Here is a 24,303-nt window from a genome sequence, read left to right on the forward strand (position 1 = left end):
TTTATTTGAAATACTTATCCATCTTCTTTCGAAAAGATGACTTTGCATTTGAAAATTTTTCATTACTTACGATTTCTTTATAAATCTCAACGGGAACGATGCGCATTTATTTCAACCACCGCAATAGGCGGGTGCAAAGCAATTGGGGCATCTCCGAGGCTATTTTTGTAGAAAGCCGGGCCCCCTCTAGGGTCTCGCTATTGGTTTTTTTTTGTGATTCTGGTTCCCGAGGTCCTTTTTAAAGTTTGGCCGTTGTTTGGCCTTGTTGGTACAGGTTCAGTTTAGCCGTGTACCTAGCGCACTTTCTTCCTGTGTATTTTGTATTGACCTTACACCTTCATATCCCATTGGACATGCCCATGCGTCCCTCCGGGTTCGAGGTTTTTGTATTTGGCTTCATCCTTGTACCTAGCGCATTGAAAAGTTTATATATACTTACTTTACAAAAAAAAAAAAACGATGCGTATTTTTTTTTTTTATCGGATAGATAAATCCGTGAATTTCAATTTTCCACAATTACTTTTACTAGCAATTTCTCAATATCAAAAGTTTGTTATACGAAATCCTATATTTTCTTGGCAAAAGATTAAAAAAAAAAAACCTTATATTTTCAGAAAAGAAAAAATGGTTAAGGGAGGAGGCATTATTGGTCGGAAGAAGCAACAATTGTTTATAATAATACTTGCCTCTCTCTTATCTTCACGTCTCAGGCTCCGTCTCCATCGCCCCTGTTGACACTCTCCAGCTCCCCTAATTCGAGCCCTAATTTCCCATCATTTTCCCCCAAATTTCGATCGCCGATCGCTCCGTTCTTCCGCCGCGATCTCGCCGATCGCCTTCGGAATCCGAGCTCGAATCGGAATCGGAATCGGAATCCCCCGAACGACCGGCGACTCGGTGGACGAGGTTGCGACCTGGAGCCGGATTTTTTGAGCGGGCCTTCGGATTAGGGCTTTGGTTGGGGGATGGCCGTGTCGCTGGAGGACATCTTGCAGTCCGTGGAGCTTTGGTTGAAGCTGATCAGGAAGCCCCAGCCCTACGTTGACCCGAACCTCGACCCGGTTCTCTTGGTGCCCGGAGTCGCCGGATCGGTATTGCACGCCGTGGACGGTAGCAACGGCAACGACGAGAGGGTCTGGGTTCGGATTTTCGGCGCTGATCAGAAGTTCCGCAACAAGCTCTGGTCTCGGTTTGATCCTGCCACCGGTAATTTTGCTCCGTCGATTCTTGCTAATGCGTGATTGGGTCCATCGTCGCAAAGTTGTAGTGTGATTCTTCTTTTTGTGCTTTGCATTTTCTGTTTATTTCTAGGCTAAGTGGATGAGCTTGCTTGAGATGTTGTTCAATTGAAGTAGTTCGATTGAGTTGATTAGACAAGGAGATGATTATTTTGGTTGGTTCTAGTATTTCTTGTTGCGTTTGGGTTCAGAGAGTTCTCTAGTGTTTCCTATGCTGTGAAATGATTTTTTCAGCTCATCATAGCTTCCTATGGCTAGAGCGTGACTGGGAAATGAAGAGTAGAGGATGACTGATATATGGATTAATTACATTAAACTGCTTCGTATACCTTTAGCTGCTGCTTTAATGGTAATGTCATTATGAAGAAAGAATGTGTTGACCTCAGCCCTGATAGATAAGCAAGCCAATGTGAAGTTTCAAATGGTACACGGAGCTACGCAGAGTTAGTTTGTGGTCTGTTATTAATATGACAACTTCAAAGCCAGTACGCATTAGAGAATCAAGAAGCCATTGTGTTATGCTGGGGTTTTAAGTAGAAACTTACAGGAGAGCATCATTTTCATAAGCTTCTATTCTGGTAGTACTTCGTGCAAGATCATTTTATTCCGGTGAGAAGGTGGGTGCTCATGTTCCGGTATTGTAAAATCTTTTATGTTCTTTTGACTCCCGTAGCTCTTTCGCAGGGACTAAAAAATGAAATATAGCAAGAACTTCATTCTGGTTATCCAATTTAATGAATAGATTACCTCTGACTTCTTCCATAAGGGATTTGATCTTTGTTTAGAGAAATTGACTCTTTCATGTGAACATTCAGTCTTCTATACATTTATAGCCTGCTCCTGTTCTCTTATATTCATACATGAAAAGAGAGCATATATGCTTAGTTGATAGTTTGTATGCTGCGTGACATTGTGCATTGTCTAATTCGAACATTGGTCGAAGTTGATATTCTCAGTAGCTGAAATGATTCACTTGTTCTCATCGGCCTGTTATTTTCCCCTCCCTGGAGGATATCTTTCTAATGGAATGAAAAAATGTTGTTTAAATAGGTAAGACCGTTTCTTTAGATCCTAAAACAAACATCGTGGTTCCTGAAGACAGATATGGACTGTATGCGATTGATGTTTTGGACCCTGATATGGTACGTATCATCTCTCAATGAAATGTCTCTTTTACGTTGATTTGAAGTTTAAGATAAATTGACTTTGAGATTACAGCAAGTAGTGTTTTATAGAATTGGAGTTCCTCTTCATTTTTCTAGCTATCATGGCTATCACTGGATTGCAAATGAAGTTTAAACTATTCAGCTGTATCAATCTGACCTACTTTGTTTTCGTGCAGGTCATTGGGCGTGATTGTGTATACTATTTCCATGACATGATAGTCGAAATGATCAAATGGGGTTTTCAGGAAGGGAAGACATTGTTTGGTTTTGGATATGATTTCAGGCAAAGTAACAGGTACATCCATGGCATAGTTCTCCTGTTATAATAGTGTTAGCAGACAGGACCCATCACCAACCAAGGACAGAAATTATAACAATGCTGTTATCTGTCCGCATACACACTTAAAACACTTCCAATGCAACTAATCACCCCCTCCCCCAACACATATAGTTTCGACACATCATGTTTGAGCTGCAAGTCAGAATTTAGCCAAGATACTTTCCACCATTTCTCCAAATGATTTTGACTTTTCAGATTTTGGTGCGAAATGGAAGTCATTCTGTGTACTCTATTTGACAGATTGCCTGGGACATTTATATAGGAGTCATGTTCTCAAGCCTCTGAATCTTGTTCTAGCTCCGCCCGCCACCGCATATGTAGAAAAAGTAGATTCGTCATCGGGCTTAGAAGAGGTTAAACAAAATTGTTTGGGGCTTATGGTGTAGTCCATGTTCATGCAATTAACTCTATTGAGAAAAATCATCTGTCATATTGAGTAGCTTGATAATTTATGTGATGCATAGCACCTCTTTACCTCGTTAGACTTTCAAGCTAGCAGCACTTGACATGTATATTGTATATTTCAAATCCAGAGGTGTCTTGGACTCTCGTCTTCATGTCGCCGTAGATCCTGCTCTTTATCTGCAGGGCAACTTATGTGATGCGTGTAGTGTTAAAGTAGTACATCGTTTGTTTGCCTACACCTACCGGCTTAAATTTTTGGGTTGGACCTTTTGACTTGATAGCATAATCATGCTTCAGTTTCTTCATGCTCCAATTGATATTTCATATCTCGCGTGTTTCTTCTTTGTCTTATCCCCATTCGTCACTATCTTATAAACATGTGGTCTTCCTTCGTCTAATGACTTAGCTTTGGGTTGGACTCTTACATAGTAGTTCAAGATGGGTTGCCATCTATGCTTTATCTAATGACTTTCGCTTTTGGGTTGGACTCTAATATCTAGTAGTTCAGGATGGACACTCTCTCTCTCTCTCTCTCTCTCTCTCTCTCTCTCTCTCTCTCTCTCTCTATTTGTGTGTGTGTGAATGTGGCCGCTAGCATTTCTGGGTTGTTTTACTCTTTCTTCAATGTTCAGGTTTCAGGAAACATTGGAGCGTTTGGCTGCAAAGTTGGAATCTGTATATAATGCTGCGGGGGGGAAGAAGATGACCATTATTAGTCACTCTATGGGGGGTCTTTTAGTGAAGTGCTTTATGTGCCTGCACAGTGATGTAAGGAACTCATAAAATTGATCTCTTTTCCTTTTCCTCCCTTTCGTCTCTTTTACCTATTCTCATTTAAATAACTAATACATGCCACTTGACTCTTATGTAGATTTTTGTGAAGTATGTGAAGAATTGGATTGCTATAGCTGCACCTTTTCAAGGTAAGAAGCATCTGTAAGAGTTGTAGTGCTTTTTTGTTCATTGCTCTTTGATGAAGCTCATACATCCGTTTCCCTTGTAGATTTTGTTAATTAGAAAACTTTTCTACCTTTTCTTTCGACCCATTTTCCTGTGGAAAACACATAGCCTCCTATATATAAGGTTTCCCATGTTTTCCATAAAACTGCTTGTCTATCACTGTGAATAAGAAAGCAAGCAAGTAAATTTTTATTAGAAATCTCTAGTTTTTCCCAAAATAGATAATCAAAAGTTCAAGAGTATCTAGTGAACCCATCTGTTTTGTAGTGAAAATATTTCATGTTAAATAATTAGTTGTGTGTCTACTTGTCCTATTGTCTAACTTAGGATTTCATTGGCATAACTTAGAAAAACTTAACAATACTTTGCATACTTTGTTATCCAAATGTACATAGAGTTAGAACTGGTATCTTATGAACATTATGAAAATCTAAAAATTCCAGGTGCCCCCGGATATGTCACATCTACCTTTCTGAATGGGATGTCATTTGTGGATGGTTGGGAGCAGAACTTTTTCATTTCAAAGTGGAGCATGCATCAGCTGGTATGCTATCTTTACTGTTATATGCATATGTATCTGCGAAGCACTTCAGTTTTGTTGACCTCTATTTTTTCGAGGTTAACACAGTATGCGGTGTTGATATGGAACCGAAAATGTGTGACCAGTTCATGGCTGTCCTTTTTCTTTGTTTCACTTTGTAAGCTATCTTTACTGTTATATGCATATGTATCTGCAAAGCACTTCAGTTTTGTTGACCTCTATTTTTTCGAGGTTAACACAGTATATGGTGTTGATATGGAACCGAAAATGTGTGATCAGTTCATGGCTGTCCTTTTTCTTTTTTTCACTTTGGAAGCTCGGAGTGAAAGATGAAAATTGCATTTTGGCTAGCATAGACAGCTTATATTTGCGTAACCAATGCGTAGAGATAAATATATAAAAACATACCTATATACCGCCAAAGCATTTCTTTTGGGCAAAAGTACAGCAGGAGTACCGATATTTGTGTACGGTGCTCACTTTAGTGCCAATATTTTTTTTCGGATCACTTTAGTGCCAAATCGGAGAAAGAACGATCACCGAAGTGCCAATTTTGGCCAAAAATGATTATTTAAGTGCCAATTCCGGCCAAACAGTACATGTGGCATTTTTTATTAAATTTTTAATGTTACGTGTCAATTTTTTTTAAAAAAATCAACCCACGTGGCGTCCACGTGGATTGTTCAATTTAAAAATAATTATTTTTAAAAAAAATTAATATTAAACAGAAAAATAGCCTAAAGAAATAAAAAAAAAAGGGGGGAACCGTGAGTTTGCAGCGGCGAGGGCATTGAGCCCTGGCCGCCACTGCCCCCACCATCGTTGGCAACAGCCGGCGAGGGGTGGGGGATGGCCAAGGGGGGTCGCCAAGCCCCGGCATGGCCGAGGCCTCACCGGGGTCGACGAGGCAGGTCAGCCTAAACAAACCTGCCGTTCATTCAACACTGCTACAACCGGAGCACTAAACCTTCTTTATAAGTATGATTAGGGTCTCGAATGGAGAATGTTACGACCTTCGATCGTATTCTACTAAAAAAAGGTAAAATAACAGTCTCTCTTTTATGTGAATAGGATCAAACCTTATTCCATGGTCTTTACATGAGATCGCCCTTTCTTATTCTTGAGTAAGCCCTCTCACCTCGCTGACCCTGGCTAGGCCTCGGCGGGGGTCGTCGGGGCTCGGCGACCCCCCTCAGCCATCCCCCACCCCTCGCCGGCCGTTCCCAGCGATGGTGTGAGCCCTCGCCGCTGCACTAGACTTCTTCTCTTTTTTTTTTTTGACTTTTTTTTAATGTTTTTAACTTTTTGCTTTTTGTTTTTTAATTGCTGACTTGGAAGCTCCGGCGAGCCACGTGGATGCCACGTAGGATTTCGGCAAAGCTCACTTGGAGTTGGCACCGAAATAATCGTTTTTCAAAAAAATTGGCACTTAAGTGATTAAAAAAAAAAATATTGGCACTAAAGTGAGCGCTGTACACAAATATTGGCACTCCTGCTGTACTTTTGCCATTTTTTTTCCCTAATTTGCAGCCAGACAATGAGAAATCAATTATTGTGTGCTTGACTTATGGTTCGTTTGATAATTTTATGAAGTGCTGCAAATTAAAAGAGAATTCAGAATTTCATTGCTTTTGACGGGGCGCCTTAATTCCATATATGAGTTCTTTCAAATTTCTCATCACTTTTTGTGGATTAGCATCTAGAGGTCCTTTAATGGGTTGTGTATAATGATACATAGAAGGATATCTATGTGTACCCTGTGTTTGATTTTAATAATGTGTGAAGAACGATTAATGTTAGATTCAGCAGGAATCACTAAGTAGGAGATGGCCTACTTAAAGTTGCTGACTGAATCATATTAGTTTTAATTTCTTGACGGACAAGTCCAAATGCTCATGGTGTTATCACAATTTTATTAGTCCATACGATAGTTAGGTTATACTTTGTCATGATATCCATGAGGAAACACATTGGACCAAGTACTATTGGTACATACGTGATTTGGGTTGAAGTAGCTGCTGTTGGTTTTTTGCTTTCCATGTCATCCACCAACCACCTACCCCAACCCCCCCAAAAAAACAAAAACAAAAACAAAAACAAAAATTGAGTACCTTCCCCGACTCATATTTTCGTGCACATGAACATTGTCTGAACATGTGCTTGCTCATGAAAACTTGTATGCATGCACCTTCATCTACTTTTATCCACTTACCTGATTGTATGCCTGGAATTGCTGAAAACATATGTATTAACATGCTGTGGCTTTTGACATCAGCTGATTGAATGCCCATCAATCTATGAATTGATGGCATGCCCAAACTTTAACTGGCAACATGCCCCGATGTTAGAGATCTGGAGGAAGAAGCTTGATGATTGTGGTGATACCCGTATGATCCTCGAGTCTTACAACCCTTCTGAGAGTGTAAATATATTCTCTGAAGCACTTTCAAGTAATGTGGTAAGCTATGCATTTCTTGTTGTCTGGCTGAAATACTGCCAATTCTATCTTGGGAATGCGCTTGCCTGCTTTAATTACAGTGGGATATGTTTATAAAGGGCTAAAGTCTTAAAACAATGTGAATACTGAACTGCTAAGATATCCGAGATCTCATTTTTGAACGTTTCAACTTTGAAATTTTGGTGTGTGCTCTCCAGATGCTACTAAACATAACTCAGTGTTAATATTTCATTAGTCTAAAGAACCCTTTCTGAAATTCCTTTTTTTTTTTTTATATCCGCGATATATTTTCGTGGACGGTAGCTAGGCAAAAGGTGTTTCGCAGTTCTTCTTTGGGTCTGCCTTGGTATAGGTCCATTTGGTTTCTAATTCATTTTACCCACATTATGAACTTTAGTTCATTGTAGCCTATCAGTTGACTAGAATCCTTACCAAGTTGAGCCTGGACACTGTGTTAGGTTAGCTTTTAAGAAGAGGATGGTTCTCTTTTTCTCATGACATGTCATTTTCTCTTCAGGGCTAATATGATCCAATATTTTCGTCCAACATGAACTACTGTCTACTTCATTTTGTCTGTGAACTAATGAATTTTTTTGGACTCATTAACAGGTTGACTATAATGGTGAGAGCATTCCCTTACCATTTAACCAGGAAATCTTGAAATGGGCTCATGAGACACGCAAGATTTTGCGTTCTGCTAAAGTTCCGCCCGGGGTGAAATTCTACAATATATATGGGACCAATTTGGAGACACCACACAGTGTTTGGTAATTTTTGGCTGATGTGCTTCATGTCTACTTTCTGTATGCCAATTGTGCAACTTACAGATGTTTTAGAGAATTTCTCTTTCATTTGCGATTGGTCTCTATAGGATACATACTTGTTTCGGATCATTTTTCCTTATCTTAGTGGTGTTGTGTTCTATGCAGCTATGGCAGTGAGGAAATGCCTGTTACGGACGTGCAAGAACTTCAGTTTTACCTGGTCAGTGAAAAGGGGATGGGAACATAACTCTTTGGCCCATTTGAGTGGAGCTAACATATTCAAATCTCTTTTCCTCTAGCTAGAGTCCAGAAAGATTCATACTATTTTGGTTTTTTCCTTATCATGTCCTAATAATGAATTTCATGTTCGGTAGCTGTTTTCTCTTAAGTAGTCGAGAACCTGATTCATGCTTTCTGAATTTCAGCCCGATTATGTATGTGTTGATGGTGATGGAACGGTCCCGACTGAATCAGCTGAGGTATGGAGATTTAATGATCTGTTGGACCTGTTTGTGGATTGCTTGACTATAGCTCATGTAGCCTGTACTTCTTATCTGCTTTTCCCTCTTTATTTGAACTTGGCAAAATTCTCATGGAACTGCTGGCTGATTTTGGGCTGCAACTTTCTCTTATAAGACCAGATAGAGTTTTGTGATTGTGTCTCTTAGGTTAGGATTTACAACTATGTAATTAGTGTATCGATAGAGTTTTTCTTCCATGTAAAGCTCTGTTTGGTTGCTAGGAAATAAATTTTGATGGGACAAGTTTAGTGAAACACCGGATACGAAAGCAGATATAGACATCCTAGCCTATTTGGTGTTGGATGGACCTAGGATAAGATTCATAATACTTTAGAAAATAGTAAATAACAAGAACTAATTACAGCCACAAAGTTGTAATCTAATTGAGAGCGACCGCAGTCAAACCTAGTTGGCTGCAATAGGCGACCATCACATTGGTCGCGTTTGTCGCGTTGGTCACGAGGGGAAGAGAGAGAGAGAGAGAGAGAGAGAGAGAGAGAGAGTTCTCACAGAGTTCTCAGTGTGAGTTGACAGTGATCACCATCATGGTGGTCTCATCAGTGGTTCGAGACAGAGAGAGAGTTCTCAGTGTGAGTTGACAGTGATCACCATCATGGTGGTCTCATCAGTGGTTCGAGACCCTGGATCAGATCCACCGGACGAGAAAGTCAATTCCGCACTGCTGCTGAGTCGTCGGACTTATCCACCAAGGGATTCATGGAATTTCTGTGGATTGCGTTGGGGGAAATCTACCAAAACTGGGCAGATAGATAGACTCCTTTCCTGCTGCTAGGGAACGATCGGCACAGTGGTCGGTAGCAATGCCATTGGGACACCGCTGCCTCATTGTCTGGAGTGCTGTTCTTTTGTCCTTTCATATAACCTTCCTCGTTTCTTTTCTACACAAAGTTTGCTTTATTATACCGATGGGACAGTCTATAGCCACCCTAGTGCTCAGTTAACTTGTCCGGGGTTTTATCTGGACTTGATTTGGATAATTTTTATCTAGGCTAAGCAAACATGCCCTACTTTGCTCTAGTCTCTCCACTTACAAATGGTCTCTTCAAATTCAGGCAGATGGGCTTGATGCGGTTGCAAGAGTTGGAGTACCTGGGGAGCACCGGGGAATTCTATGTGATCATCATGTTTTCCGCATTCTGAAGCACTGGCTAAGTGCAGATTCAGATCCGTACTACAACCCGCTCAATGACTACGTGATTCTACCCACTGCGTTCGAGATGGAAAGACGCCACGACAAGGGCATGGAGGTGACTTCACTCAAAGAGGAGTGGGAAATCATTTCAAATGATGCCAATGATGACCAAGGAGAGATGACCATAATGCCCTCGGTGAGCAACATATCCGTTTCTCAAGATGGAGGTCATCAATCTTCTCGGGCCGAGGCTTGTGCCACTGTGATCGTGCACCCCCAAAGTCAGGGTAAGCAACAGGTGGAGCTCAATGCCTTGAGTGTATCTGTTGATGCCTAAATTTAGTTACTTGCCCATTATGAAAGAAAAGCCCGGAATTTGGGTAGTGCTGTGATTGGTTTATCAGTCGTGTACAAAGTGTGCGTCTTGTAAATATAAGTATCACTGGTGGCAATTGCCTTGATGAAACATAACATTGAAAGATCGTACTGGGGTTTGTAATTGAAGACCCATATTATTTTAATGGAAAACAATTGTACATGTGCTATTAGAAGTCCATTTTCCAGGAAGGTTGGGCAACTTCTTATGGATCTCATCTAGAACGTCATTTGCAATTTCTTTTTCTCATCCTTTGAGCTTTGGTCGTGAACCATGAGCCGTTTTGGCATTGGACAATGTACAGTTGGTAACTCTGGATGCAGCTTGACAGTATTTTTTTGGGGCACGAGGGGAATGAATGTTATCGTTTCGACCTGTTAAATGGGAAAAGGGGTTGAAGAAAATGGAGTTGTTACATCTTCTTTTCGCGTTAAGCGATTGAGCGGTTCTTGGCTCTGTATCTTTCGAACAAAAAATGAGGATGGTTTGTAATACCTAACTGGAGAGGAGGAATAAGTGAGTCTAATGAGAATCGGTTCTCCCTATATCTGTTCGTCTTTGACCTCTCTTTCTTGTCCAAATGAAGTCGGTATTTTTATCGAGTTGTGATTTCCTCTCAATTCTATTTCTTATCATCAATAGGTAGCGTTACTTGGTCGCAGACTCTCAATGGACTCACTATTTTCGACGAGTGCTTAGGCCAAAGCTTGTTCGACTCTCACTGCCCCCAGAATTTAAACAAATGAGTGTCCTTGCTTAAGCATGGAAGAATAACATGGTAATGTGAAATTTGGATTTGTTAATCCATATAGTTACAAGAAGATAATGTAACATAACATCTCCAAATAGCACAGCAACCCCTCTAATTCATAACCTTTCTTGCATATAGTACAGCAACCCCTCTAATTCATTGATAGAAACAATACAGATATGAATAAACAAAAATGAGACACAAGAAAACCGTGCAAAAAAAAAAATAAAAAAATTGTTTGGCAGAGCAAAGAGGTCCACATCGATAAGAGGACGCTGCACTATGGAAGGCAATCAACAGCATATATCCAAGCAGCAGCAACAGCACATCCCGGCACAACTGCACATATAGACATAGGGATCTTAATTAGTCAAGAATAATCAACATATGTTTGTGAAGAGAGAAAGAAAGGGAGCATTTGTACATGCCGGTGTGCATTATCCGACTGTTGTGTTGTCTTCGACATGCTTACGTGATATCGCTAACTCATTAGGTCTAATCATTTTTCAAACGGTAAAACTTAATTTCGTGATACCGAGTCATTTTTTGAGTGAGAGAGAGAGAGAGAGAGGGATCTTACAATCCTCTCCAGAACCCATGACCCCTTTTCTTGTTTTTGGCCTTCCGTGGCGGCGGTGCTTGCCGGGAGTCCTTGGGGCCATCCTTTGAAGGGTAAGCAACTGGCGGAGGAACCACGTAAGGGCCTTGAGGGTAGCCATGAACTGGCGGCCGCTGCGGCATCGGATACGAATGAGCCTGTGGTGGTGCTGGAGGATACACTTGGGCTTGGGGTGGATATGAATATGACGGAGGCGTCACATTCGAATACATCTGAGGCGGCAGAGGTGGAGGGTACATATGTACCGTTGCCTGTGGAGGATCGACCTGTGGCGGCGGAGGATAAATGTGGCCCAGCGGCATTTCGGGGGCGGACGGGGGAGGACTTGAGGGCGGCATAGGAGGATATATCCCTGCATTATGTTCAAGTTCCAACCCCATAATCAGACTCTATGCATCAGTGGGACATGCTAGAGAATTTACAAACTATCCTATGGTTGGGAGTCATTTTATTGCCAAAATTCCTTCAAAAAGAACCAAAATTTAACATTGGATTGAGAATAGTATTTGGGGTTTTCCAGTTTCCTATCCTCAGGACACACTGGTGTGATGACTTGTGCCTGATGCCCCGTAAAGGGGACTAAAGCGAAAACTACGACAATCGGCGTTATTTAGCTGCACATAATATTGGAAACTAGACCGACGGTATTACGGGCATGTATTTGATCGAGCGATCTGTTCCTGACGCACGGCTAGACAATTCAGAGCGGCTCGGAGCATCCTGAAAGAAGGGACGCATACCTGAAGTTCCGTAGTGTGAGTCCTGACCCATCTCAGCTTTGTTTTCCTAGGATTTTTCAGGTAACAGAATGGAAGTGAACTCTCTCTCTCTCTTGTTTGCTTAGAAAATGGCAGAAGGCAAAACGTGAAGCAGAGGGAAAGAGAGACTCGAAGCTCTTATCTTTATTCTTTTCTAAGTTTGTGAAGGTCAGATATGGCGAAGTGTTTCAGCTCAGGCCTGCGCAGATGTAGTCCATAGCTGGCGGCTGCAAGAAACGCGTTGCGGTGTGAAATCAACAGTCCTTTTAGAGGAACAATTAGCCGTGAAAATGAAGGAAAAAAAAGGCTGATCAGGGACTTGTCAAACATGCATATATTTAATCCTGGAGAATGTTCCAAAGTGCCCGGATTTTCAAACGGTTGCATTTACTTCTCTTACGACCTTTCCTGCTTCTAGATGATTTTGACAGGACCAGTTCCGTGAAATTCCTGTTGACCCCCGCAAGATGGAACTTGCCAGGAAGTGGTTTGGCCCTTGTACAAATTATCCACACACACGTACATCGTGCCTGCAGGAGCAAAAGAACGATGCTAGGTAATACGAATATAATTTACAGCAACTGGCGAACCAAATGACGCGTCGCGTTCATATTGGATGCTTGAACAAATCCTTTCTGTCCCGTGCTTCGAACTCACTTCCCGTAGGCATCTACTTAGATCACGCCGTGTCATTTAGAATACCGATTTCGTTAACCATCTTAGTTCAAAGCATCGGGGTCGCGAGGAAAAACTCTCGATTAGTGCGCTTGAGCTACCGTTTGAAGAGAGAATGTGATCAAACTTTTCAACGTCTTTTCAAGTTTCAACCCAAGAGGATGCCCTGGACCACATGAAATGGAGGTCAATTGAATGGATTCGGGTCACCAACATCGTAAAGCTTAAAAGGAATGCAGGCCAAAGCATTGAGAGCAAGATGAGACTAGAGATTGACCCTTGATTGATAGCTAACGACATCCGATAAAACAGTACTAGGAACACAGATGGTAGATAAATTTTCCATGGTTTTGTGATAGAGCGACTGTGACGAGGATCTATATCACGACTCAAACCTAAATAAACCGAAATCGAAAATTCTCAGCCTATAAATTACACGTATCAGTGACTAGATTTTCAGTTAAATGAACTCCTTCGGGGCCTGAACTTGTCATGAGCAGAACAGAAATGTAGCAGCAAGCAGGGAGAGAAGGATCGTCCATCGGCTCACGCCGCCGACTGAACAAAAAGAGCCGCCTTTCTTGGGCGGATCCCCGGACGGCGGGGGCAGTGTCACCGTGACGTTGACGGCGAGCTTCATTCCGCTGAAGCAGTAACCTCTGCCGCTGATGAAGTAGTAAGGCTTTGCCTCAGTGAGATTGAACACGTCCCTACCGCCCTTGGTGACATTCGTGATGAAGCCTGTGTCGATGCACTTGTCATAGCTCGTCTTGTTCACCTCTAGGACGTTGTATTGAGTCTTGTCGAATCCAAAGTCTTTGGAATGATAAAAATGTGACAAAGAACTTAAAAGTCAGAATACATCATCAAGGAAGACAAATGAAGATTTTATCACACTAAGTTAAATGCCGTACCTTAGAGAAATATTGAAATAGCGATTGAACACACATAACTAAAAACTTGTCTCCAGTGAATCACATCATTTTTCTGCTCAAATTGGCAAAGCAAAACCTAAAAACCTAGTTGGTTTTGCATCTTACATACCAATACACACATTAACAATCCGATTTGACTTGGCAAGTAATTTTCAATTTCCATCTCCGCTGGTCTTTAAGTTAAAGAGACTAAACCAAAGTCAAGATGCAGAATTCGCATCATTCACCGAAAAGCTCGGTCACGAATCTCCATGATAAATTCGAACCACGTAAAGCGACCATATGTATGGCATTTCACTTACCAAAATTACCAATGTTGTCATACCATACCATTCACCGCTGTCCATTAACATGATCCTAAGAGTTAACCGAGTCTAGCAGTGAATATCTGTCAGCGTCAGTTTTACTCAATGACTCTTGGTATAGAGGAGCCCATATACCATCAACTGATAGTGAAACAGAGGACAGAAACACTCAGCTCAATACACTAAATTGGAAGACAAAGAAGACAAAAACACAACACATCTGCGAGAATTTTCTAACAGGCCAGAAGAAAACTCTGCCTTAAACATGGAAAGAAGCAGAACTTACAGAGCCAATCACCCACGTGAAAGTGCTCATGACTCGACCATTCGGTGAAGTTAACATTCGGTGCCCATGTGTTCTTTCCTCCACCAACCCTATGAAGCGTTGGCTCTCTTCCTTCAACCCCAGAACCCATGACCACCAACACCCCCAGCACTGCCACGACCATTGCCAACTTTTCTCCAGAACCCAACATCTCTCTCTCTCTCTCTCTAATCAAGAAGAACCATTAAGAATGAGGATGAACAGAGCATGAACAGAGGATGCCCCTAGTCACGTAAATGAACCCAGTTCATGGAGATTCTCTGACCCTGATCACGCCAAGAATGTGCAATGCAAGGAAGAAATCATTCACTTGAGCGTGTCTCCATTGCAAAAGTTTATTTTCTTGCCTTTTCTGGGAGATATAGAATCCTTAATTGTCAGTTATTACACTAATTGCGTCCCATTAGGGGATAATTACTTTGCCTCCGCGCCTTGAATGCAGCCCATCTATAGTAAGTATAGGGGTCTCCATCATTTCTTTTTTTATTTCTTATTTTGCAAATACCGTGTCCATGGCAAAATGCGCAAGTTCCTAAATTTATTGCATCTCTCACTTTTTTTCAATCGGAAAAAATTATCCGATCTCGGTTCTAAACCTATTGTATGGACGTCAATCCAATACTAATCTTTTCAAATTTTGCCAATTTCGTTCTATACTTTTGCTTGAAATTCCAATGTAATTTTTTCCGATTAATTTTCGACGGAAATCGATGACGTGATGGTCCAGTCATCGCCGACGATCTTACACCAGCCATTTTCGGCAAAAATAAGCTAAAATGATTACATTGGATTGTCAATGCAAAGTTTTTCGATTAAATTGGTAAAATTGACAAGTTTGAGGATTAGATTAGCATCTACACAATAGGTACATGATTGATTGGACAATTGCCCTCGCTTTCCAATACGAAAATCTAGATATTTTCAATCCTATAACAACCTTCCTAAATCCTAACTATATTTCAAATCCTTACACATCATTCGTATCGTGAACATTTATCAATTATCTTTTCATTACTTAAGAATTCAAATATTTCGAAATTAGTTATTTAATTTAATTTTTGTAACGTCCACTTTCATTTAAAATAAAGCGATATATATATATAGCAAGAATTCGTTCTAGATAATCCAAAGACAATACCAGAAAAGCACGGGGTCCGTTATTATCTAGTGATTTACTCGCGCCAGTGCGATTTTCGGACAAATGACCTCCAATTTTCGAGTTGAAGTCCCCTGACAACCAACTTGCTGTAATAGCAGTGGGGTTGATAATTTATGCCAATACATTAGGATAATTACCCAATCGATCATAAGCTTATTGTACGGACATCAATTCCGTCCTAAACTTTTTCATTTTAGCCAAAGTAGTCATATATCTTTGCACGAAATTCCAACGTGGCTAATCCAATCATTTTTCATGGCGAGACCATTGCGAGGCATGACCACGGGTGAGGCGGCCTCACCCGGGCTAGGCAAGGGCGGTAAAGTCCTCGCCGGCCACAAGGGAAGAAAGAGAAAGAAAGAGGAAAAAAATTTTAAAATTAAAAATAAAGTAGCAAAATAATAAAATATTATTAGAAATTTGCCATATCAACGCCCGCCAGCCAAATATATTGAATTGACACAATTATAAAAGGCTTAAGAGCGAATTTGTATAATTGCAATAGGTTGACGAATTTTTTTGGTAATTTTCTTTATGATAATTAGACTCATGGTATCTTTAAACATAGGCCGATGTTATACGAGATACTATCCTAAATTCTCGATTGGGCCGGCTCGGTTCGCTTGTTTTCTTAATATTTCATAGTTTTAGATAATTTTTTTTTTAATTTATGGTCCTACCAACAATATTAGAGTGTTACTTAGCTCAAAAGTGTCTTACAAGCCCAGTTTCTGTGTTACATCGAGTAGAATTTTGTCAAAATTGTTAAATAATTTTAGATTTTTTACTACTTGCTCATTGTTGTTCGAATTAGATATATAAGTCTTCTCTTTGAACTTGGCGAGATAAATGAGCGGGGTCGGTTGGCCCACATAATTATGTGTGGGGAAGTTTGAATTGCCCCGCGTAGGGTGTGGGACAGTGACAGTGTGTCGAGTGAGATAAGATGGGGAACACGAATCTCTACACTAGACTTTCCCCGATCTAGCTCGTTACCATTTTTACACGCGCATTAGTCTTTTCATGACAATTTTTTGAGAAAAAGTTTTAAGGTGGAAATTACTATTTGGTTTACATATTTTTTTTTGTTTGGCTGACACTGATTGGATTTTATCTCTATCAATTCTAAAGTAATATGTTGTATCTTGTTATCCTGTATTAATCCAATATATGCAATAAAAATGCTTAATGAGTTCACGTAGCAAAAAACGATTTAACTTAAGGAACAAATACTTCCATCTTCAAGCGTTCAAATCCGAAATGCGTCCAAAAAGAATCTGTGGCGCAAGTGCAGTCCGAAGATTCCTGCCATAGCCAGACCTCCAGCCACTGTGAGCAGAGACAAGTTCAGAATCACCGAACACGTTCAGCAGCAACAACTCCGACACGCTCGGCGCAGAAACATGGGCAGGTCTCTCGTCTTCTCCCCCAACATTCCTCTCAAGTTCTCTCGAAGACTCAACTCGGTTTCGCCCCTCAATCACCAGCTTTGCCAGTCGTTCCTCCCCAGGACCCGTCAAGTTTCTCTCGGTGGGTACTTGAAATTTCCATCCTTCAACGCAAGCCAAGGAGGGAGGACCACCCTCCGTGTGACAGCTGTTGTGTCTTCCGACACTTCGTACCCGAAAGTGGGTGCCGCATCGACTGGGCCAATCCCTCCTGGTCAACTCATTGAAGTCGTCGAGACTGCCGCAAAGACCGGTGCTCAGGTCTTTTATGCCCATTCAGTTTGTGAGCACTTGTTCTTTTGTTCTGTTGCCGAGATAGACAGAGTCGTGTTGAGTTTGAGTCAGGAGTGGAGATGTTTGCAAGCTCTGTAGTACTCCATAAACGGAAATTGAAAAGAGAAAAGGGAGGTTTTGTCTGTCGAATTTTATCCTAATCAACGGAATTTATCGAGGATGAATCAGTTATAACAGCATTTGAGTAGCAATCAAAAGGGTATCTCCCCTTAGGTAGAAACGCTCAGTTTCATGCAGATATGCAAGCTAAAGATGGAATTGGGAATTTTCTATGATACCCCTGATTCTAGCAGGAATGAGGAGCAAATGAGGAAAAATGGGAAAAAATTCAATATTTGTGTCTTCTTTTCTTGAAAGAAAAAAACAGCAGTGCACTGAGCTTGCACATATGTGATCATAATGCAGATGATGCCTAATTGATGTAGAACTGCAGCTAATTATTAATGATAAAGTTTATGGTGAAAAAGATTTTGAGAAGTACTAAATTTTGTGGAGATACTTTCCCTTTTCTATCCTTTTCCTCCTGGAAAATGGTCTTTTATAGCTTTCTGGCATATCTTGATTCTGGCACTACTATTTTCTTTCAGGTCATTATGGATGCTGTTAATAAGCCCAGGAATATTTTCTACAAAGGACTAACTGATTTGGTGACCGAGTAAGATTCTTTTTTTCCACTGAATATGAGTAAGGGTATTCGCTTGCCATAGCTAAGATAGGCTTTTTACTTGGTTCCATAGACTTGTGGATGATACTTGCTACGTAACTCTGGCTCATCATAATGTAAACATTCACTGTGCTAGACAGCCAAATTCTGCAAATGGTGGCTTGAAATGCTTTGTTTCAGTGGCGAGCTTTAAATGCTCTTTTAACCTATTTTCATGTGACTTGAAATGTTGTTCTGCTGATGTCCTTTTTGGCTGTACTAAGGTAAGCCATTATGCAGGGTTGAAGATTATTATGTATGTCCATGTCTCAACTTGGTGCAAAGCTGATTCCATATAACTAGAGAACATAATGTAAAGACTGTAAACGACGACACTTTAAGTTGAGCAGCTGACTGATCCTTCCTCTTCAATTTATACCGTTTGATTATCCTTTGAAAGTGAGTCCTTGAGCTCTCCTTTCAGATAACCTCTGCTCTTGGTCAATCCCATCCTACCTAATATCTTTTCTTGAAAGACAAGTGAAAAGAAAACTGAATTTCATGGTATTGTGGTTGCACATGCCTTAAAGAACAATAATCTGATGCAGGTTCATGCAATTTTTATGCTTGGGGTTCTGCAATTTGTTGTTAAAAGTACATGTTGCAGCATAGGATGCTGGAAGCCTTAAGAACTCTCCAGTTAAAATTTAGGTTATGCCTGTGAGTATGCAAATTGTGGCAATCTATTCGTAGGAGATTCCGCACAATAATTGAATGCTTGCAAACTATAACAACCTTTACAACCAACCCTATTCATAGGGTCAAGCACAGCATTCTGGTGAGAGAACTTAATAGTTTCTTGTTTCTGAGCTTTGGAAATTTACTTGCAGAACAGACAAAATGAGTGAGGCTGCAATTTTAGATGTTGTGAGGAAGAATTTTCCAGATCATCTAATTCTTGGGGAGGAAGGAGGAATAATAGGAGATTCATCGTCTGATTATCTTTGGTGCATTGATCCATTAGGTATGTATTTGTGGAAACCCATGAATCCGATATTCTCTTGATTGTCCTTCTGTTTCGAGTATTTGTTGAATTAGCAGTATAAAAATGTTGGACTTCAAAGTTGTATTCTTGATGGAGTCTATCTTCTTTTTTCTTTAATTTTTAATCGGTGACAGGATGATGGAGCTTACCTTATAGTGATTTCCTAGATGTGAATGCCTTATCTCATTTTTCATCCATAACATCACTCTTTAGTCATCAATTTCGTTCCCATGAATCTCATTGTCTTGAACTGTGAGAAAGCCATTGTTTGCAACTTCCTTTGAGACTGGTTGAAGTGAATATCTGAAAGCTGTCCTCCATGATAAACTGTTCTTCTTCACCTTTTACTCATCTTCATCTGATATTACTGTGTTTGCTAATGTATGTCAAATCCTGCTGCTCTGGTCTGTCTGGCTATATTATGCTATGCACAATTGGTGTTCCTTTTTTTTTTTTTTTTTTCCACATGAGGATGCTAAAGCATACTAGACCTATGAAATTATTTTGTTCTGCTGCTGGAACCTCTATTTGCATGGTTGTCCACTGTACTGTAGTTCTATTACCTGAAGAGCAAGATTGGTTCCCTAATATGATGCTAATCTGTTAGCGATTCTCTGGTTGCTTGGTTGGTATATAGGCCAATTACCAAAAAAAGCCCGATTCGTTGTAAATTTTCCCAGAACTTTTCAAATTTAGCCCATGTTGAGCTATAAGGACATACACATCACTGATTCCCATTACCTTCTGGGTGGAATTGCCGCAACATACTTGTTTCTTTTGGTTTTCCTAAAAAATTGTTCAAATTCCATAGATAATATCAAAGTTGCCCCACCCATGCGTAGATGTCTCATATTAGCCTCATTAGACTGTATTTCTTAATGTTCTTCATATGCCTTCTCAACCTTCTATGTTGTGTACCCAATTGTTTTCTATCTCTTCATACTCATCAGTCAACGTGAGTTTTTGTTGCTATATTTGTTTGGCACCACTGCTCCTTTGCTTTATAAATGATATTGCATGATGGTTGACTGCAGAAACAATCTGCTATCATCACTTGAAAACATTACGCAGGATTTCTTAGATGAGCATATTGCATAAAGTTTGAAAAAGTTTCGGACCGTTCAGGCATATGTAATACTGCAAATGCATTTTCTTTATTGTTTCCTTAATTAGTTCTCTCCCTTCCTCCTTCCCTCCCCAATAATCTCGAAATTTCATGTGTTTCTAGATGGGACGACAAACTTCACCCATGGTTACCCTAGCTTTGCAGTTTCTGTTGGAGTTCTCTTCCGAGGAAATCCTGCTGCTGCAGCAGTGGTATGTCTATCTAGCTCATGTTGTCATTACTTATAGTTTTAGTATTGATTGTAGGGCTACTCAAGGCCATAAATGACTGAATTTGCATGGATTATAGACATGCACCAAAGGTCCATACTAGAAGGCATCAAAAGGCTATACAGACATTGTGGCTGTTCCAGAGTCGATTACTGATTGAACGAGAAACAAGTTGAACTATATGGACATGTAACTTTAATAAACAAAGAAAAGCTGCCGCTTTGCTCTTCAGTTTTTCTTTTTTCTCTTTTTGGTAAGATGTTACCGTGGCTCAAGCAGTATCCTTATTGTTAATTCGGCCATTATATTCATTTACTTGCTTTTATTTTATTTACTTTTGGGTTCATCGACCGCCGACCCCAACTAGTTTGGGATAAAGGTGATGTTGATGTTGATGTTGCTGATATTCACTTACTTGCTGCTAAAATCATAAAAGTCAAATTAACTTCAAAGTCCTCTGTGAATTCCAGAAACACTTGTCCTGTCTTTGAATAGAGATGTAAAGTCAGTTCTTAAGCATGGCTACATGAGTCAATTCCGATGTGTAAAGTGCCCCTTACTTGTCCCTGACTCTGTGAAGAAATTGTTGCCCCCCACTTCATGTGGAAGTTAAGGGTTCTTACACTGGCTTACACTTTGAAGAACTCTGAGAATGTGATACTATATTTAGGTGGAGTTCGTCGGAGGCCCTATGTGCTGGAATACCCGCACATTTTCTGCCACAGCAGGTGACTGTCTTACTCTTGTGTATAAAGCCTACCATCATTATTGATTACTTTCAACTGGGATACTTTACTCTCCTATTTTAGGTGGAGGAGCATTCTGCAATGGGCAAAAAATTCAGGCAAGCAAAACGGATCTGGTGAGTAGTTGACCATAGATTGGCATTGTAGGGGCAAGCTGATAATGAGTTCTTTTGTTTGGCCTTGCTATATACAACTCTTTGAACATTTGTTTTCTAGTTTATCAGAAAGAATTTACAATCTATAATTGTTGGATGTTTCCCTTGCAATGCTTCTCTGCTTCAACTGTAGAAGGGAATGAGCAATTTGTGTGGCTTGAAGATTTAGACAACATTGAAGTTCACCAAAAAGAAAGTCTTTTTCCCCCTACAGGTGGAGCAATCTCTTCTAGTGACTGGGTTTGGTTATGAACATGATGATCCATGGGCTACCAACATGGAGTTATTTAAAGAATTTACTGATATTAGCCGGGTATATGTTCTTCTATTACAGCTATTATTTCTATGAGCAATAATCTCTCTCTCTCTCTCTCAGTGATGCCTTTTTTTTTTTATTACCATCATGGTAATGTCTGCCTAGCCCATTTAGTTGTCACTGTTGTACCATTGTTTTTTAATCTATCGATACATTGTACTATTTAGGGAGTAAGAAGGCTCGGAGCAGCCGCCGTTGATATGTGCCATGTAGCTCTTGGAGTAGTTGAAGCATACTGGGAGTACCGTCTGAAGCCATGGGACATGGCTGCGGGTGTTTTGGTAACATACTCCAGATGACGAGTTTGCTTTTTGTTGAATTACGATTTTTTTTCCCCTTACACTTCGTGAGATTAACATTGTTTACTTATGTGGTTCCATTGGATAAAAGGGTAAACTTAGTATCACTTTCCTTTTTTCTCTCAAATGGTTCCAGTGGTGTGTATCTTAGAATTACCTTAGCAGCCTAAGCTTCCGATTTGAGGTGACCGTTCTATAAACGGTTCTACTGATTGAAGCTTCTGTCTCAAAGAGACAGATACAGAGATGACAAAAATTATGAGAATGCCCTCATGTACTTGTTGAGATTTATCCCTCTAAGTCTCATATATCTTCTGTCCTTGGCTCCTTAGTCTCCTTATATATATCCAACCGATGGATGTGCATGTTAGCTTATTTAATGTCTGTTCCTCTCCAAGCAGATAGTCGAAGAAGCAGGTGGGGCTGTTTCTTGCATGGATGGTGGAAAGTTTTGTGTTTTCGATAGGTCTGTTTTGGTATCAAATGGTGCTCTGCATGGCAAGGTCAGTGTTTTTTTTTTCCCTACTCAGTAACATAAATTTAACCCTGGACTTTGAAGGCCAGGAAAGCCTTTTATATACTTTTGAGAATATTATATGTTTATTAGGCTGAATGGGGATCTCCCCATCCTTTGATACAATAACGCGTCTCATAAGAGTGATGGCATCTAGTCCAACCTTTCCGTCTCATATAGAACTGACAGACACCAGCAACGAACTCTGGCCTTTGGCCTGTTCGTACTTCCTAGGTGTGGAAATGTATTTCTTGAATATGGAATATGATAAATAGGATGGAGCTTCACTATTTTCAGTAGGGGAAATATCCCTAGATCATGGACAAACAGTTAAATTGCATAACCATACCAGAGAGATTTTACTATTTTGGGTTAATTTACTTTAGTTAGTTAATATAGGACAATGGTATTACGACACAACGACCTTCCAACAATATCAATTATCGAAGTGGAGTGGCCAGCCTTAAAGATTCGACGAGGTTTTAAAGCAATTAACACCCAAAATGAGAATATGTACAAGCAATAAAAAAGTAGAAGAAATTAACATCGCAGATTTGAAGTTATCTGGAAATTGTTCTGCTTATTCCCATTCTGCTTATTCTCATGGCTGTATGCAAAGATAAAAAGCGACATAATGGGCTGATTTCACGATATTGTCTATTCACCAGACTAAATTACATGAAGAGATATTAGCAAGATCAACCGTGGTGACCTATAATGTTTGATTGTTGAACAGCCAGAAAAGCACAGTGCATTCAAACATATATGGGTTTCGCAGTTTGATTTGGGAAGGCATGATGGGTTAACAATCTCCGCCAGCCCTATATCTACGAGTTTTCTATAGCAATATCTTTGCATGAGTACAACTGTTTTTTTAGCATTATATTTCAGAAGGTAAGCTTGTGCTGTATGTTAGCCTTGGGCACGTTTGTTGCGGCAATGGTGGAACCAAATGTGATGTACTTTTTAGTTGGATGTAAATTGGGCGATGTATTATTAGCATCTGGGAAAATCCATTTGTGTTATTAACACCTGTACCCATTTTATCTATGAACAATGACGTGCTTAATGACAAGTTTCGAAATGCAGCTTCTGGACAGAATCGCGCCTGCTACGGAGAAACTGAAGGCCAAAGGAATTGACTTTTCATTGTGGTACAAGCCTGATAATTATCAGACTGACTTGTGAACTGCCGAGTGGTTGGTCATCTTTGTCGGAAAGGGTCTTGCTCGGAGTCCTATTCTTTTCTTAATAATCTTTGCGGGGTCATTCGGTTCTCGAGTAGTAGACTGAAGGAGGCAGGAGGACAACATTCTTCATGTCTTGATTGTAATTTATTCATTTGACCGATGTATTGAGGAATGATAGAGCCTTACTGCCCCTATTCAGTTTGCAATCACTTCTCTCTCTCTCTCTCTCTCGCTAGAGCATGCTTCTATGTTCTTCTAAAGTCTTTCTGTCTTTATAATTGGGAGAAGAGTAATGCTGCATATATTCAGTCATTTACTAGATGTGACAGATTTAGTGAGGCGCTTTAACGGGATTTACTAACTTGAATAATCGCTACCACGCTTCTTAATATCCCTAACATTGCTCGATCGTCTTCCATGGGATTATCAGCAGACAAATTGGATCTTTTAATGCTGCCCGAATAGATGCACAACGCAAACATTGCTTAAGCTAATGACAACCACCAACAACAGTAGTTGATACCATGAAGATGCTGTTGAGAAAACGTAGGGAAAATATGACAAAGTGGCTAGGTCTAGGTCAAATTTCTCTTCAGGAATGGTGATATTTGCCATTGCTGATTCTCCTTAGAGCAATGTGTCACGGGCCGACAGATTCCCGAGGCACATCGTCGGGGGTGGACGAGTGCACATGGATTTGGCCAAGAATCTGGCCGCCCATGACAATGCTTGGACACAATTTTGCCTTTGAGAACCCAGCAGAAGGAAATTTTTCCTTTTTTAGGATCAGACAACAAAAGGAAGTACTAGCAAATCGCAATTCCCAAGGCAGCAGATAGTATGATGCTGAGCCTCCAGCCAAGTCAACT

General features: G+C 40.3%; 4 protein-coding genes across 4 annotated transcripts; 2 read left to right on the top strand and 2 right to left on the bottom strand.

The window, feature by feature from the left end:
• The first annotated feature begins 689 nt into the window (after positions 1 to 689).
• LOC115754046 (lecithin-cholesterol acyltransferase-like 4) lies at positions 690 to 10,097 on the top strand. The gene is made up of 11 exons (XM_030692952.2): positions 690 to 1,206; positions 2,289 to 2,380; positions 2,581 to 2,699; positions 3,782 to 3,917; positions 4,021 to 4,072; positions 4,553 to 4,653; positions 6,926 to 7,108; positions 7,718 to 7,875; positions 8,038 to 8,092; positions 8,298 to 8,351; positions 9,467 to 10,097. Exons 1-11 carry the CDS (start codon positions 966 to 968, stop codon positions 9,881 to 9,883), a joined length of 1,608 nt encoding a protein of 535 aa, XP_030548812.1. The 5' UTR covers positions 690 to 965; the 3' UTR covers positions 9,884 to 10,097.
• Positions 10,098 to 10,798: 701 nt separating this feature from the next.
• LOC115754052 (cysteine-rich and transmembrane domain-containing protein WIH2-like) lies at positions 10,799 to 23,665 on the bottom strand. The gene is made up of 4 exons (XM_030692967.2): positions 23,645 to 23,665; positions 12,033 to 12,115; positions 11,254 to 11,644; positions 10,799 to 11,012 (listed from the first exon to the last, which is right to left on the bottom strand). The coding sequence occupies exons 2-4, from the start codon at positions 12,061 to 12,063 to the stop codon at positions 10,967 to 10,969; spliced, it is 468 nt and encodes a 155-aa protein (XP_030548827.1). The 5' UTR covers positions 12,064 to 12,115; positions 23,645 to 23,665; the 3' UTR covers positions 10,799 to 10,966.
• Positions 13,216 to 14,450, bottom strand: LOC115754063 (lamin-like protein). Its single transcript, XM_030692983.2, has 2 exons — positions 14,252 to 14,450; positions 13,216 to 13,541 (listed from the first exon to the last, which is right to left on the bottom strand). Exons 1-2 carry the CDS (start codon positions 14,439 to 14,441, stop codon positions 13,216 to 13,218), a joined length of 516 nt encoding a protein of 171 aa, XP_030548843.2. The 5' UTR covers positions 14,442 to 14,450.
• Positions 16,726 to 23,642, top strand: LOC115754047 (phosphatase IMPL1, chloroplastic). Its single transcript, XM_030692954.2, has 11 exons — positions 16,726 to 17,158; positions 17,779 to 17,846; positions 18,725 to 18,858; positions 20,108 to 20,196; positions 20,885 to 20,942; positions 21,024 to 21,076; positions 21,330 to 21,428; positions 21,599 to 21,712; positions 22,132 to 22,233; positions 23,334 to 23,455; positions 23,594 to 23,642. Exons 1-10 carry the CDS (start codon positions 16,853 to 16,855, stop codon positions 23,430 to 23,432), a joined length of 1,122 nt encoding a protein of 373 aa, XP_030548814.1. The 5' UTR covers positions 16,726 to 16,852; the 3' UTR covers positions 23,433 to 23,455; positions 23,594 to 23,642.
• Positions 23,666 to 24,303: the final 638 nt, after the last annotated feature.

This window comes from Rhodamnia argentea, chromosome 3 (assembly GCF_020921035.1).
Source record: "Rhodamnia argentea isolate NSW1041297 chromosome 3, ASM2092103v1, whole genome shotgun sequence".
NCBI classification, from domain to species: domain Eukaryota; kingdom Viridiplantae; phylum Streptophyta; class Magnoliopsida; order Myrtales; family Myrtaceae; genus Rhodamnia; species Rhodamnia argentea.

What these genes read in the sequence shown, in the direction of transcription:
- LOC115754046 (XM_030692952.2), top strand. Translation starts at nt 966, where the DNA reads ATGGCCGTGTCGCTGGAGGACATCTTGCAGTCCGTGGAGCTTTGGTTG. An exon ending in GATTTCAGGCAAAGTAACAG is followed by an intron (nt 2,700 to 3,781) that starts GTACATCCATGG and finishes TTCAATGTTCAG; the next exon opens with GTTTCAGGAAACATTGGAGC. An exon ending in GAGACACCACACAGTGTTTG is followed by an intron (nt 7,876 to 8,037) that starts GTAATTTTTGGC and finishes TGTTCTATGCAG; the next exon opens with CTATGGCAGTGAGGAAATGC.
- LOC115754052 (XM_030692967.2), bottom strand. Translation starts at nt 12,063, where the DNA reads ATGGGTCAGGACTCACACTACGGAACTTCAG. An exon ending in CTCACACTACGGAACTTCAG is followed by an intron (nt 11,645 to 12,032) that starts GTATGCGTCCCT and finishes AACATAATGCAG; the next exon opens with GGATATATCCTCCTATGCCG. An exon ending in CATGGGTTCTGGAGAGGATT is followed by an intron (nt 11,013 to 11,253) that starts GTAAGATCCCTC and finishes CTATATGTGCAG; the next exon opens with TTGTGCCGGGATGTGCTGTT.
- LOC115754063 (XM_030692983.2), bottom strand. Translation starts at nt 14,441, where the DNA reads ATGTTGGGTTCTGGAGAAAAGTTGGCAATGGTCGTGGCAGTGCTGGGG. An exon ending in TCACGTGGGTGATTGGCTCT is followed by an intron (nt 13,542 to 14,251) that starts GTAAGTTCTGCT and finishes ATCATTCCAAAG; the next exon opens with ACTTTGGATTCGACAAGACT.
- LOC115754047 (XM_030692954.2), top strand. Translation starts at nt 16,853, where the DNA reads ATGGGCAGGTCTCTCGTCTTCTCCCCCAACATTCCTCTCAAGTTCTCT. An exon ending in CTAACTGATTTGGTGACCGA is followed by an intron (nt 17,847 to 18,724) that starts GTAAGATTCTTT and finishes ATTTACTTGCAG; the next exon opens with AACAGACAAAATGAGTGAGG. An exon ending in ATCCTGCTGCTGCAGCAGTG is followed by an intron (nt 20,197 to 20,884) that starts GTATGTCTATCT and finishes TACTATATTTAG; the next exon opens with GTGGAGTTCGTCGGAGGCCC.